The sequence below is a fragment of the Wyeomyia smithii genome, chromosome 1, assembly GCF_029784165.1.
Source record: "Wyeomyia smithii strain HCP4-BCI-WySm-NY-G18 chromosome 1, ASM2978416v1, whole genome shotgun sequence".
In the NCBI taxonomy this organism is placed as follows: domain Eukaryota; kingdom Metazoa; phylum Arthropoda; class Insecta; order Diptera; family Culicidae; genus Wyeomyia; species Wyeomyia smithii.
In genome coordinates, this window is record NC_073694.1 from 38,127,826 (window position 1) to 38,143,184 (window position 15,359).

Below are 15,359 nucleotides of genomic sequence, written 5' to 3' on the forward strand. Positions count from 1 at the left end.
GTTTTCTACCAGCGACATCAACGTTAATAGGTTATATCATATCATTATAGTAGAATGGTAACAAACTATATATTATCGGTTGCAATATACCTTAGATGAATATGGCCGGGATTACTATTATTTCCACAGTTTTAAATACTTGCACTTAGCAGAATAGTCACTCTCAATGCGAGCCTATAATAAAGAAGAAATTAAGCCGAACTTATAAGAAGTTATGAGACCTAACTTTACTTACCTTCTTGGTAAAAAGTACATTTATGATGTCGTTTGTGAAGCTGGCATAAACTTGCATTTGCTCTTTTTACGTGTTACAGGTTATTCCGTTTATTTCAGACTCTCGAGTGATCTTCCAAGATATATTGAGGATTTCTTTCATGCTTTAAAGTCATTCTATTTTTGGTGAAATCTAGAAACTAATATTTTTGTGAGTATTTAGTTGGTTACATTCAAGACTATACATCTCGCAATTTCATTGCACTATGAACAATCGTATGAATATGCCATCATATGTAAGCTATCTATCTATTATTGAACATTGATAACAATTTTCTGTGTTGCTCTATATTGAAATAGTATTTTTGAGTTTTTCTGTTGCGTCTTCCGTCTATTCAAAAATTATCGAATAACTATTGTTCAGTTTACTACACAAACAGCCAAGTTCGGCCTAGTGTGGTTGGTAACGTCTCCGCCAACCACGCTCGACGCCTGGGTTCGAATCCCACCGCCGACATAGGTGTCGATGGTTGTGAGGTGGCGTGATCCACTCACAACCAACCCAACTGGTCTAGAGTCAATCCTAGCCGACACCGGGAGATTTTCTGAGGCGAAAAATCTCTGGGATCACGCCTTCCATCGCATGAGGAAGTAAAGCCGTTGGCGCCGGTCCGTTAATAAACGGGTCGTGAGTTAGAGTCCTGGGTGTGGAGTCGCCTCCCTGGGCGTCGGTGATTGGCCACAACAGTGGCGGAACTAGACCGACGGAAAATAAGCGAGAATAAAAAAAAAGTTCGTTTTCGTATTTGTTTTGTTGATTATCTGGAGCAAACAACTGGTAAAAACATACAATGCTTTGATAGGCGCAGTTAGCGAACAAGAATGCAATAATTACCTTGTGGGAACTGTTAAAGATGCTGTAGCTTCTTCATTTGACAAGCGTGTCGTATCTGAGTAGATTACCTAAAAATTTTTCTATTTTTTTTATCTATTTCAATTTTGATACAGACACCCCCTAATCTTGGAATCAATCATTTCAGCAATTTTAAGGAATCGGCCGGACATTAAAAACTATAACCGTGGAAGCGCGGTATGTACTAATGCTCTATTATAACGTCTCATGGTTCTTCAAAATAACAATGAATAGAAAAACTAAGGGATGAATGAAATAGTTTTAGCAGTTGTTCAAGATATTCAATTTTTGAATAGGTTTGTTTTCTAACACAAGCAAGAAATTCGTTTTCTAGCTCTTGTGAATCTCTATCGTAGAGTCCTGAAAACGCTTCCAAAATGATATTGATTCTAATTAGACTGGAAATATTCTTGGGAATCGGCATTGCGACAGCCCCAACAGTCGGATTATCAAAGGTTCGACCTTTTTCTGCTGTTTATTTGACACGGCCCTATACATGTAATGTTTAACGGAGCCAACCTTTTTCCGCATGATCAGCTCTACTTAAAAATTGCGACAAATATGTTTAAAGATTTACCATTATTTTTGACGTAGGACTACGTCTTTTTTTACTTCACTGGGATACATTCTGTGAAAACTGAGATGAACATGTGACGTGTTTTGTGGGATGGATGTTTTTTTTTGGGATGGATTTTGAAAAAAAAAACTTAACTTTCAAAAAACTCCAAACCATATATGATTAGAGATGTGTTGCTTCACCTTTATTCTGTATAAATATTTGTAGCCGCCTTGGCTAAATAAATGAGATATTTTAATGTATTCGGAGTAATTTTTGCCCATTCGTCGATAATAGCTTTTTTAAACCGTCCAGCAGTTTCGAATTTTCTGCCCTGTGCAAATAAAAAATAAAATAAAATAATAATAAAATTTTTCAACCATTCTCCATAGGATTCGAGTCCGAACTATGCGATGGCCAACACATAAAAGGAATATTATGCGTTACTAGATTTTTTGTGCTACTGGCTGTGTAAAATGAAGCAATATATAGCTGAAAAATAACATTGTCATTCATTAAGTCCTCCGTGAAAATAATCAAAGCCTCTTTTAGCAATTCGCAATACTTTTTGGAATTCATTCTGGTTTATATGTAGCATATAAGAGTTTTTCTAGTGCCACTAATCCATTACGGTCCCTCCCCCGGAGTTACGAGATTTATTCGCAGGTTTTTTTGTCTTGCCAACAGTTGTCAGATAAAACTTTTTCCTTACTGAAAATAATTCTAACCATCGATCCAAGTAGAAATCATCCTAGGATTGGTATTTCTCTATAAAACAATGATAAAACAACCGCGAAAGAAATCGCGGAAGAGCGATTGTTTTTTTTTTGTATAAAAGGATCGTGTCGGAGTTTGTAACTTGATGGAAACGACGACTGATTACTCAAATGTTTTTTTTTCTGCTTTTATTTTACGTTATGCTTGGATTCAACAGCTAGGCGCTAGAATGTCATTTGTCTCTACCTGTCAAGCATGGACGTCCGCAAGAATGTTTTTGTAGCGTATTGAACACCAAGTCGGACATAATGTAATACTGCATCCCTACTTCTGCTAATTCTACGAGCAACCTCAAGGGGAGTAAACCCTTCTTCCTTCCAAACATCGATTTTACTCCGCACGTTAAAACGGTTCCTTTTAAGAATGGTCTTTGAAAATCAGAAAAAATGCATTATTTTGAAATATCTGTGCTCTAAGCAGTATCTTATAACCTGGCTAACATTCATTTTGAATTATAGTGAAGTCAGACGCATGCTAGCGAACTGAGCTAGGAAATTAACGTGGTGGCGTTATAATTATTTCCATCGCTTAATGCACAAAACAATTATTCCAAATGTCGCGGGACCAAATGTCCCGCGTTCATCTAAAGTGTACTGTGAGCATTTGCAAAGTCTCGCGGTTTTAAAAAAATTAAATCACCAGCTGTCACATATTTTTACTGGAACGGTTGTCGGTTTCGAATTTTTAAATGCCAAATGTCTTAAAAATGTATGAAACGTTGGGAACGACTTGCTAGGACTTTTCCGAGCAGACGGAGAGTTTTCCAGCCCAAAAATTTCCTGAAAAAACCCGCAAAAGTAAATTTTTTTCGATTTTTCAGATATCACGATATCTTGACGTTTTATGCATTTTTAATTAATAAAAATACAAATAAAAAGTAGGAGGGTGGTATTCAAGACACGACCGCATGACGTTGGACTACGGTATTCTTATATTCCATTAAAACAAATAATAGAGAGAATTGCAACTCTAGTATTTGCTGCAATTTTATCTAACAGTGCATTTCTGGATGCTGAGACGTTAAAACGTTATAAATAATAATATATACTAAAAGAATGGATATCTTTTATTTAATCGCTGTCATTTCATACATATTCGAATCAACCCTTTGTTTGCTGCACTACCAAGACAATCATTAATTGAGCGAATTGGTAAAATTTTCCTATCTAAGCAAAAAGCAAACTTTACGAAACTATCTGAAATTGGAGCCCAGAACGATTCAACCGAAAATTTTAAATTTGAAAATTGTTTGACATTTAATCGATAAAACTCATGCTAGGTTAGTTCCAGCCCAGCATATAACTTCATGTATTTGAAAAAAAACGTTTGGTTCAATAACTCAATATAGCAAGAGCTCAATCACACGTTTTTCGGTAGTTGTTATCAAGGTTTGGGCGAGTGACAGGAAAATATCTTAACTTCTTCAGTTGTGATTTAGAGCATTTCTAATTGTTTTGTTATTTTTCACGATAGCGACAAGTTTGTTTCTTTCTCTGTGTGCGAGAAACAAAATCAAAACCGCGCACCGAGAAACAAAAACGAAAATTTAATGAATGCTCATTGAGAAAACTTGCAACGCTTTTTACCAATAACTCATGATACTCAAAAGAACCCGTTTTGATCTAAATCAAATTTCTAGTAAATAAGTGTTGATCATTCATAGGTAGTAATTTTTACTCGATGAATAAAGACTGGCTGAAGAAGTTAAAATCGCTGCTGTAAAATCAAATTCACAACTGTGTTCGTTAAGACGTTTTAATATTTTCAATGACAATAATAATCTTCGATAAACACCCGCTATAGTTATTCACACACATGCTATAACTATCTAAAAACGCGTTAAAACTATTCATACACACGCTGTAGCTATAGCTATCCATACACACGCTATTCCTTTCCATACATCCGATACAACTATCTATACACACGCATAAGCTATCCAACCATGCGCTGTTACTATCCATACATACGCTATTACTAATCATTAGACACGCAGCAGCTATCCACACACAAGCTATAACTATCCGTACACACGCTGAAGATATACACGCAATAGCCATAATATGCTACACATGCTAGTGTCTTACACACGCTATAGCTAGCCATACACACGCAACAGCGCCATCCCTATCATCGCAAATGTCATAGCAATACAGATGCACATACGCTATATGTGCACACTGCACACACACCCAACGTTTTCACCCAACGATATCTGAATTGGATTACCGCTGGTGGGGTCCAACTCAGATCGAAGGAGCACCGAACTGAATGAAGAAATGCAGCTTCCCACTACCTCCGCCGCTGCTGCCTGATACCACCGCTCTGGTTCTGCTGCAGCTCAGTTTGGCCGCTGGAATCAGCCACCGCTGCTGATTATACAAGACCGGCCTGGTGGCCTTTCACATGTTAACTGATGACTGCTATGAGACGACACAGGCTATTATATAGCCCAAAGCAAAAATCCATCCGCGAGCAAACAAGAAGCGAGCTTGTGATTAGTTGAATGTGCACGACTTTTAACACAACTTTTAACTAGTTTAGTATCGAAAACATATTTAAATTATTATATGACAATCTTGCGCAATATTTCCCCTATTAATCAAGCCATTGGTGTTTAGAATCTGTTCAGTGGTAATGATAAAAGAAGCATTTTAAAACGGTGTTGAAACACCTGTTGCAGCTACCGAAAGCAAGCTCGTTATTGGTTGAAAGCTGTGAGACTGTTTACAAAGTCAGATCGGTTGTATCCGTTAGTGTCGACTGTGCTTGTGAAGAGAGGTGGTGATTGGTTGCTCGGTATGATTTAGACAATCGATGTGATTTATCAATTTTTCAATAGTGTATCTCGAGAAATAGGTTATTTTTGTTACATAAATTCAACCGTAAAAGAATTTCTGATCGGTTGATGCCAAAACCTCGAAATTCTGAAAAGAAATGACTGATGTATAGGCGCTCAAAACCTGACCACTTTTCCATGGTTTTCCCCGGTTGAATTACTAGATTTTCAAATTCAGGTGCCTAACTTCGATATAGACGTTAGTCCAACGTCAAAAAAAATAAAATAGGGAAACTTGGACCGCTTTGAGGCACAACTTTTCGAAGTCCAATTGAGCTGAACTTTTGTATAAAAACATTGCGTGGTGAAAATAATGGAAAAGTTTCAAAGGCAAATATTCACATTCATTTTCCATACGATTGGCTTATTTCCCTAACGCAGACATCAAAAAGGTAGAAGTTATGATTGAAATTGTACGATCATTAGCTAGTTGAGCCAACAAATCTACTTTTTACTACCGCTTCCAACGACAGCCAACGGGTGTCCAACGCGAATCCTCACCAAGATCCTTGTAAGAAATTTCGTCGAAATTGATCAACTATCGCATTGCGTATGCTTTCATGGTCAGCAGTGGTACTGCGTCATTAAACTTGTCACGTACCTTAATGTTTCCTTGTTCGTCTTCATCGCACATTCTCATCACCGTTACCAAAGTTTTTGTTGCCTTGATGTCCGTTGACTTATTGATGATTAACGAAAAACTACGCTGCTGAAATTGATATAAACAAAGTATTCTTACCATTCGAAGTATCGGAATCTGCTTCCGGCAGATTTACCTCTGGGCTAGATTCTAGAACAGAATTATCTACATGTTACGTTATGTGTCAGTGGAATAAAAATGTTAATTTATAAGTTTCTTACCACTTGACACCTGTTCATCCTTTTCGATTTTATCGTCAAAACTAAAGCTCAAAATTCAAACACAGTCGTCCTTCATGAAAAATAGTACTTTCGTTCGAATAGACTCCTTCAAAGTTTGGACACTCTGCTAAGTCATTCGCAGGGGCCAATTCATTCTACGATCTCTTTATGTCGGTGGCATCTCGAGTCACTTTGATACTCTTTTTAAAAAATTGTAAGTATCACCCATAATCAGATGGTCTTTTTGTAGCGCCTAAACAGATTCGGATGCAACCTTGAATTCTTTCATGAACTCTGTTTCTAAGTGTAGCTCTTCGCATTGGCCTCCGATTTCGTTATAAAATCCTTTTGCTTATATATACTCAACACCATATCATACAGTAAGTCTCAACGAGCTTCGACATCGATTTGTCATAATGGCACCTTTGCAAACTCAACATATACACGAAATTTTAAAAGTCTTAGTACTTGGCGAATATTCTTGATAGTTATTTGGTTTGCCGATCTCAAGGAATCCTTAACGACCAAATTCAGGGTATGAGCAGCGCATTTCACAGCTTCCAAGCAGCCTCCGTTTACACTTGCCTTCATATATTCTAAGTTTTCGAGCATGTCATCAATGTGAATATCATCTACCGCAATCGCGGTCTCTGTTGGGTCGGGTCCATCATATTCGCAATCATTGAGTCAGCTGCTACATTAGAAACAAATTCATCTATTTCCGAAAAGCTGCGATCCAGAGTCAACACTTTGCTTTGTTAGTACCGAAGCTCCTTGCGTTGATTTCGTTGATTTTTTCTAGTTTTTGGAGAAATGACGCTCTACATCCAGTCTAGCTTCGTCCGATATGTTCTGGGTTGATAAAATAGTCTTCCTGAAATCTGCTATATTTTCCTTGATATAGCCAACGATGTTTTTTCTTAGTTACAGAGCTTTTATTTTGAAATCGGTAAATCTCGTTCTCACATGCAAAAGCGAAAGAAATGAAATTTATTCATTAGTGATATGTAGTAATTTAGTTTTAATAGTAGTAGAAGTGAAGCTTCAAATTTGGAAGATGTTTTAAGAAAATGCGTAGATGTCAGTTAGTTGCTCTTTAGGGCTATTCCCACTGCTTCCGATCCGGGACCGGGCCGTGGCTGATCCGTGTGTCATCCGGGCTCGTTTGAGATTGATTGCATGCGTTCTTACGAACGCATTCACACCGACGCGACGTGCCCAGACCGGAGCAGCGCTGAGTTGCCGTCGTGCTGCCGCCGTGCGAGAAAAAAACTATCGTTGCCGACGATACTTTGTGTTGCCGGGAGAGTGCACGGAAGGCATTCGGGTAGATGCGTGTATGTGGTAGTAACATATTTTCGGTTTTGCTTTGCATTTGCATTCATGCATATTGCCGTCACAGTCAAACGTTGAATTATAGTTCGGGAAAAGTGTTGTGTTAAACAAGTGTTGTGTTTTCTCAGCCAGAGCGCAGCGCAGGAACGGTTCGTACACGGCGCAGTGTGAATGCATTAAAGTCCCGGACGGGACACGGACACGGCCCGGATCCGGCCCGGCCCCGGAACGGAAGCAGTGGGAATAGCCTTTTTATCGGACCGAAGATGTATAGAGTTGTTGAGCAGAGTTTATGAAAGTAAAGAAACATGAGAAGTGAAGTGGATTAGTAATGATACTTTATGTTTATGAGTGCAATGGATGGAAGCTCGAGGTTTTGTTAGGGATGTTAGGGTTAGTAGAAACCTCGATTAAGTCCTACCGACCCAGCCAGTATTTAGTTTTGTTGGGTTATGCGAGATTAAAACTGTGTTGTCTTTAATGCATTGTTATTATGTAATTATTTTGACCAATTTTCCAATAAAGTTTGGGTTTGCAAATACGCTTGACAGAAATTACAAAAGCTCAAACCGGAAAAAATGAAAGATTATAGCTATTTAAAAATTTCTGTGACTTTTGGTGACCCTAGTCATTACCGTTTTTTCAGAGACTTAAATGAGTAAACCTCGTAAACATAACGTTAAAATGCCGGGCGATCCCGTCGAACAATTTGTATATGAGCCTCTCACGTAAGTTGACGCTTTTGGCAATGGCTAGGGGCACCGAAATTCATAGGAATGGTTGAATAGTTATACTGCCCATAAAAGCATAACTGTCCCATATGGAAAAACATGGAGAGCGAGAAAATGCGATTTTAATGTTAGACGTTCATTTGTATTCTATGTTATTCAAGAAGAGAATTATTATACTTTTTTCGAGGATAATACTTCAACGCATTCACAATTTACCTCCAAATATACTCTGGTTGTAAAACTGATCATAAAAACTACCTTATTCAGGAAGTTCTAATACATGCCAGTCCCATCGTCATTAAATTTTGACAGAAGAGAAATGCGTTTAGTTTCAAAATATAACACTCGAACAGTAGTAGTGTGAAAGTTCGGCAATTTTATTGTCTAATAAAAGTGTAACATAAATATTACTGATACAAATGAAGTTAATTCAGCAATATGAGTCGGATTCGGATACAGCCAAAGAAGATTTTTTGGGGTTTGGAAATAACTCCATGGAACAATATCCGGCAGGAAAATAATGTCAAATAGTGAAGAACAAGGCGATGGTTGAAGTATACATTTTAGAGGAGGTTTTTGCGCCGATGCAGTGACAAAAGCAGTCCTCTGCTGGAATTTTGCCGGTAATCACTCGAAATAAACGTGCATTTTGGGAAGCACTGTCCTTGATGGACAAGCTTCAAAACCAACTGTTACAATTATTTTTGGCTCTCCAACGTGCAATAATGATCTTAAATAATATTAAAGTTCTTTGATTGCTTTATTCAGAAAGAAAAGGTTTATAATGGGCTAAATTCTATATGGGACTGTTATGCATTTATTTTCCATAGTTCAGGTGGGATCCACAGTTCAGGTGGGATGTTTTTTCGAAAAGTTTTCGAATAAAGTCGGTTTAAATTCCAGTTGTTTAGGTGGATTACGATGTAAATAAGCTAATTTTATACTTAACTCAAAATCGATAAAAATCCATATGGGACAGTTATGCTTTTATGGGCAGCATAATCATTCATTTTTTTCGGTTTGAGTTTTTGGAATGCACATTTTTTTCATTTCATCGACCAGTTTTATCTATACTAGTTGCAAAAGCTGTAAAAAATGAAGCTGATGGTGGAAACAACAAATTTGCTGGTGAGTTAATAGTTCGAACAACGATCAATTACCCTAACAAGATCCACAAAATTCCATAAGATTACAACAAAATTCCTGCAGATAATGCTCAACTGGCGCAATGTCTGGAGAATAGCGTACATGTGCCCAGATATGGTGAGCTCTACCAGGCATGCGTGTTGGTCATCACTAAAACAACACGAATGCTTCAAATAACGACTGTTGGGTCGATATCAGCCGATCGCATATATCACGGAATTTTATACACCTTCCGTTGGGGTGCAACACAAATTGCAAACTTTTTTTAGTTATGTCAACTCCAAAACCGATTTTGAATGTGGAGAGTTTAGCTCTTACGAATAAAAAAATTGGCGAACTGAAGAAGAAGGTTACTCTAGCTGGTGAGTTGTCCAAGATGTCTACCAAATGATACATTCAATCCAATCCTGCTCCATTGTAGAGGGTCAGAAGAAAGCGTACACTGAAGAATGGGCCGATACCAAAAAGGTACAGAACGAAAAGGTTGCCGAGCTGAAAAAGGAGGTACGAGATTTAACCAACAAACTGTCCTATTTGCACAACCCGAACAGCGCCAAAGCGCAAAAGAACGTACAGGAAATCAAGCGTCGCATTCAACTTCCACCCGGAGCAAAAACCGTCCAGGAGGCTGTGGACATCATTGATCTGAAAACCATTGACGTTAACAAGCAGGTTGATGTGGCCGACGCAAGGTACAAGAAGCGAGAACAATGCTACAAGAAGCTGCTGGATCAATACCATGCTCTGATGGCTTACAAAAAATCCAATGCCGATGGTTTGAACCCACCGGAAACGGTGGAAGAGGACGCCAATCGGAAGCTGATCACACATCTGGAGAATGAAATCCACCGAACTTCGGTCCAGTGGATGGAGGCCGAACATATTCGAAAGAAATATCGAGGCATCAGATCGTCGTTGATGAGAGATGCTGAAAAGTTTGAAAGTTCCCTGCTGGATCTAGAGGTCGCTATCACGGAGCAGCAAGCGGAGATTACAAAGCTAGAATCCGTGCACAAGGAAGCTATGCAAATGAGAGACAACACGAAAGCGATTCTTCAGCGGCAGGAACAGACGACAATCTACGCCAACAAGGCTAGGGAGAAGCAAGCCCAGGATTTCCGGCGGCAGGTTGAGGAACGCAAAATAGAACTTGAACGTCTTGAGAGGAAAATCTTTTCCTCCGGTAAAACATTAATTCATCAGGAGAGCATCTTGTCCGCTACTGGTGAGCACTCGGGTGGCAAGGGCGACGGTGATGATGGTACGGGTCACGATAAAGAGTCTGCTTCCGATATGGAGCACAAGTTTAAGAAGTTGATGCACGCTATAGGTAAGTAGGAGGATCTTATTCTACTAGGGAATTAATTGAGTTTGTTCTATGATTGGCAGGCGTAAGCGCAGCAAGTGAAGTCGTGGATCGATTTTTGGCCCAACGGGAAGCTTCCGCTCGTCTCACGTATCTTCGCACGATTACCGAAAACGAGAAGAAACAGCTAGAGGCTCAGCGGGAATTGATGACAGCACAACTGGATGCGTTCAAGTTTGCCGATGTGAAAGACAGTGATGTGTAAGTTTCCAAGTTTCCCATTCTAATACTTGTGTGATGCAGTGTCGTTTTCTTTACAGAAATCAAGAGGAACTAGAGAAGATTCGAAACTCGATCGAAGAACTGAAAGCAAGCAGAGAGGAGTGTGAGAAGTCCATAGACTACACACGGAATGTGTTTAATACAATAAAGGATGCGTTGGTCGAGTTGCTGCTGACTTTGCGCGAAATAGACGATAATATAGGTCTCCAATTTGCACGCTGGATGCCTGCGCAACAAACCGAACCGATGGATCTCTCGTCAGGAAACATTTCTGTTGATGACTTGGGTAACATGTTGGAGGAAAAGATCAAACTTGGAATGATCGCCAGTGGTCAGTTGGCGAACGACGAAGATAGCGGGATGTCGGAGGAAGAGAGCGAAGTGACGCGACCGGCTAGTGCTTTGCAGGTTCCAGCGTCCACTCCATCGGTGGGAACTTCATCGGCTCAGGAAGATCGAGAGAAACCACCTGCATATCCGCCGGTGTATGTGAATTTGATTGCCGGTAGGACAACTGCACAAATTTCATCAGCTTCACCCGGACCGGGTGCTACTGTTGTGCTCTCCGATGATGAAGCCGAAGTGCCGTCCCGCAGTTATCTGAAACGTCAAGCAAATATGATCATTGAAGCAAAATCTAGGCGAAAAGGCTTCCGAGTGCCTCCGCCGAAAAGGCGTTAGGTTAGTTCTTAGAAAGTGATACACACTACCAAAACAATCAGAAAAAAAAGAAACACACGCAAGATCTGTATCTTTGAGCTCCCACTGTATATCCACCCAGCCGAAAGTTTATCGCTCCGTAGCAGGGTTTTAGTAGGTAGCTTGCTTTACTCAAGTTTAATAATAGTCTACAGTACACTCAATATAGATTTGCATTCAGTTTATCGATGCTCGCTCAAGGCGGAGGATCGTTTGTGTTTGATTAGTTAATTTAATTATTAATTGTGTTACACATATAATACAATTCAATTGAATTTACGTTCGTTTTCGAATTGTTTTTTTTTTCTTCTGCGTCTTGGCTAGAGATAATTGAACTTAAATAGTGTGTATGTGTGCTTGATCTTCGCTATTATTTTTTGTAAACTTATTCAATAAAAGTGCACCCTACAACTTAGAGTCAACAAAATTCACTTCTTACAACTTTCAACAAAATTTACAAATTATTAGGATTTAAAATGGGCTTAAGTTTAAAACCTAGGCTTAGAGGAGAGGAATAATTTAAACAACTACGCTTAGTTCCTTCGAGCGATTCGAGGATACTAGCGTTTTTATCAGTGCTTGGCGTAATGCCATCCTTGCCGGTTGTTTTTCCTATTGTTTTAGAATAAAGCAATGAAGTCTACGAAATTCGCTACATGTCATCCGTTTGTCGCTTTAATTATTGAGACGATTGATGACCGTGAGGATTTAGGGGAAACGGATTTCCTTCGACAGTTACTTTGTATTTTCGGAAATCTTATTCTGCAGTACGTGTTACGTGAGGACCGCGGTTTGGGCCCATCTTTTCGAGATTTACCAGTGTCCGAAACGGTTATTGAAAGTAGAATAATCCGGTGCTTTTTAGCAAGGGAGCAACATCGATTGATGTGCCGTTAGATTTTCGATAGAGACAGTCTTAGAGTTCTCTGATCAGTTAGCTATTTTAAAAGCCGGTCTCAATTCCGTGTGCATTTACGCGTTTGGTAGTCTTTTACTTCACATATACCTTTGTTAAAAATTACTATTTTTATAATTATTTTCGGCCATATCGTACGATTCCGACAGTGTTTAGGTTTGTCACGTCGTTAGTTTTACCGGGATTGTGCTCGATCCCCGGTTCTAGTACAGTCGAGAGGATGCATCAACACCGTAATCCTTGTGTCACTACGGTAGCAAATAAAAGTGTCGTACAAAACAGCCGAAACGAAAGCGCAATAGCAAAATATATTATATAGCAGATAAGGGATTGATACTGGCATATTAATTTCCTATGAGTAGTATTATTTTCTACGTGTAGTAACTTTTGGCAGTTTATCAGCTTAAAAATCTTCAATTCACTGTATCCATAATCTTACGTTAATTACTTTGCACATTCCATTCAAGGAGACATTTACTGCATAATTTATTGAACAACAATGGTTTATATAGTTTGCTTGAACGCTCGGTTGACTGCCATGGCAGCCAATGAAATGGCGTGTACAAAAATATGACGAGTCCCCTTCCAGTAACATCATTCCGTTGTTTTGTTTCTTTTTGCTACTTTAGTTGATGACGACTGACTGACTGTATAGAAAATTCTACGTTCTGTTTCCTGATTTCATACCCTTGAGCTAATACCGGTGATCTGCGATTTTGGAGCCGAGGTTGTCTTCGTAAACAGAATGGGTGTAAATGTTTGTGCGTTGTGTTGTCCTGAAATACCACTGCAATTTACGCTATGTAAGTTTATTCTACATACGCGCACTCGCTGAAGATCCACATTTATGATTATTTTCTAAACCAGTAAAATTGCTGCAAATTGCTTTGTCGTTTTGATTAATTTTGTTAAAATATGAAGTGAGATGAGGTGAAGATGAATCCTAGACTCTCTATAGAACTGTTACAATATTGCACAGTGGCAAAAAAAAATGTAGTCATACTTATTCAGACGCCTCTAGTTTGAAATCTATTGGGATACTTCTTCTTATCCTATTAAGTGCGTAGAATCGACTGATGATTGTTCCATGTTGTTCAAGCTTCCGAAAGATATCCGGGTTTGCGCTATTATCCCCGAGCATTTTGATAAAAGCTGACTGAACAGTGCTTATATGCCGCACAGTAACTTATTAACCGCACATTATTTTCATTAGAAGAATCAAATCATAACCCATTCCATATTGCTCAATTTTTCCCAAATGTATAGTGATACATAATTTAACTGTTAACAAAATACCTCAAAACTTGGCGAATATAATAGAAAAAATAAACACAACGAATTCATTTGAAAAACATCAAGAGATTTGAATGCCATCTATTTCATAATGCAGGGTTGGTAGCAGTGTCAAATATTGTGGTTTTGGTGAGTTAAGATGAAGAAAGTGACTTAAAACAGAGAAAATAAGAGACCAAGTAGTGACCAAAAGTTGGATAAAAAAAACCTAACAAATGATCAATGATGAAAGTAAACCAAATAAGTCCCAAAAGTAGATTAAAAATAAGCATTCTTGGTTTTTAGTTTGTATGCAAAAGGCCGCCATTTCCGACGGCGGATCGGACTGCGGAAGCCACGGACACATTTAGTCTACATGTGTACGGCCCCAGCACGCCGTCATGCTGACTCTTGTGTCATCAACAAATCTCTGAGAGGCATGGCATAGAAGATGGGCGGTGGTCGTTGGAATAAAACACTCCAGCTTGACCAACACAATAAAAACGACATTTCACCTGCCCAAAGCACTGTCGAGTCACGAAAGAAAGACCAACAGATTTTTGAAAAAATACACTAAATAAAACAAGATATAAAATCTTAAATTTTTGAGCTCTTTGAGCAAATGACTGGTTGCAAAAACGCGAAGAGTAATATTAACCACTTTTATTGGGTTCTGATGACTACTGCCGGTAGTCTGATTTGCGATAATGTTGTTCCCGACTTACTTTAATTCATATTGTTCGCAATTATGTCTCTTGCAATGGTTTTGCTTTTAGTGATTAACTCTTCCAATTTCTACCTTTCATATTTATTGAAGAAATATTCTGCCTTTCATGTACGGTCATAGAATTTTGCCTTTCATGAATCTGCCTTTTGGTATTTTGTTTTCTGTGGCTAACCTCAATAACGATGAAAGGGAACTCTGTAACTTTGCGGCAACAAAGCTCCACATGTTGTAATATTGAACACACTAACAGAATTCACAATGTGATTTAATTTTTCACTCAAAAAGGTCAAAACAGTGACTCGAAATTCGGGACTTTTTAGTGTCTACTGCTAGACTTGAAAGTGTAGAAAAGTGTTTTTGGAAAAATGAAACAAAAAAAAAAAACAGGAAAATCGAATGTCACTCATTCTTTACCACGTAGAATCTGAATATATAAAAATGCAGCTCTGTCTGTCTGTGAGTCTGATCCATATAGGCTTGGAAACCACTGTACCGATCGGTGTGAAATTTAGCTTATAGGGGCATTAGGGGCCCTTCCCTATTCTGGAAAGGAGGGATCTCATATGAATGAAACTTAAATTTCAGCACAACTTGAGAACTAACCAGACAAGTAGAACCAAACTCGGTATGTGGATGTTTTAGGAAATATTGAAATCTTGAAAATCATTTCCAATAACTCCTACGTCTTTTATCTGCAGGGACGACTTAAGCTTTACAAATGTAATAAAACACCGCATAGAGACCAGTGACGATGTCCCAGTCCATGCTAAAAGCTACCGTTATCCT

At 38.7% G+C, this 15,359-nt stretch overlaps 1 protein-coding gene across 3 annotated transcripts in view; it reads left to right on the plus strand.

The window, feature by feature from the left end:
• Positions 1-15,359, plus strand: part of LOC129718594 (outer dynein arm-docking complex subunit 3) — a 36,138-nt gene that overhangs the window by 14,977 nt on the left and 5,802 nt on the right. Inside the window, exons 1-5 of one of the 3 annotated variants that reach the window (XM_055669515.1) lie at positions 3,987-9,353; positions 9,435-9,733; positions 9,793-10,701; positions 10,761-10,938; positions 10,998-11,640. In XM_055669515.1, coding sequence (XP_055525490.1) covers positions 9,643-9,733; positions 9,793-10,701; positions 10,761-10,938; positions 10,998-11,640 — 1,821 coding nt within the window. In that variant the 5' untranslated portion in view covers positions 3,987-9,353; positions 9,435-9,642. Of the gene's footprint in view, positions 1-3,986; positions 9,734-9,792; positions 10,702-10,760; positions 10,939-10,997; positions 11,641-15,359 lie in introns of those variants that run through there. The other 2 variants (XM_055669513.1, XM_055669514.1) reach the window with 2 other exon arrangements.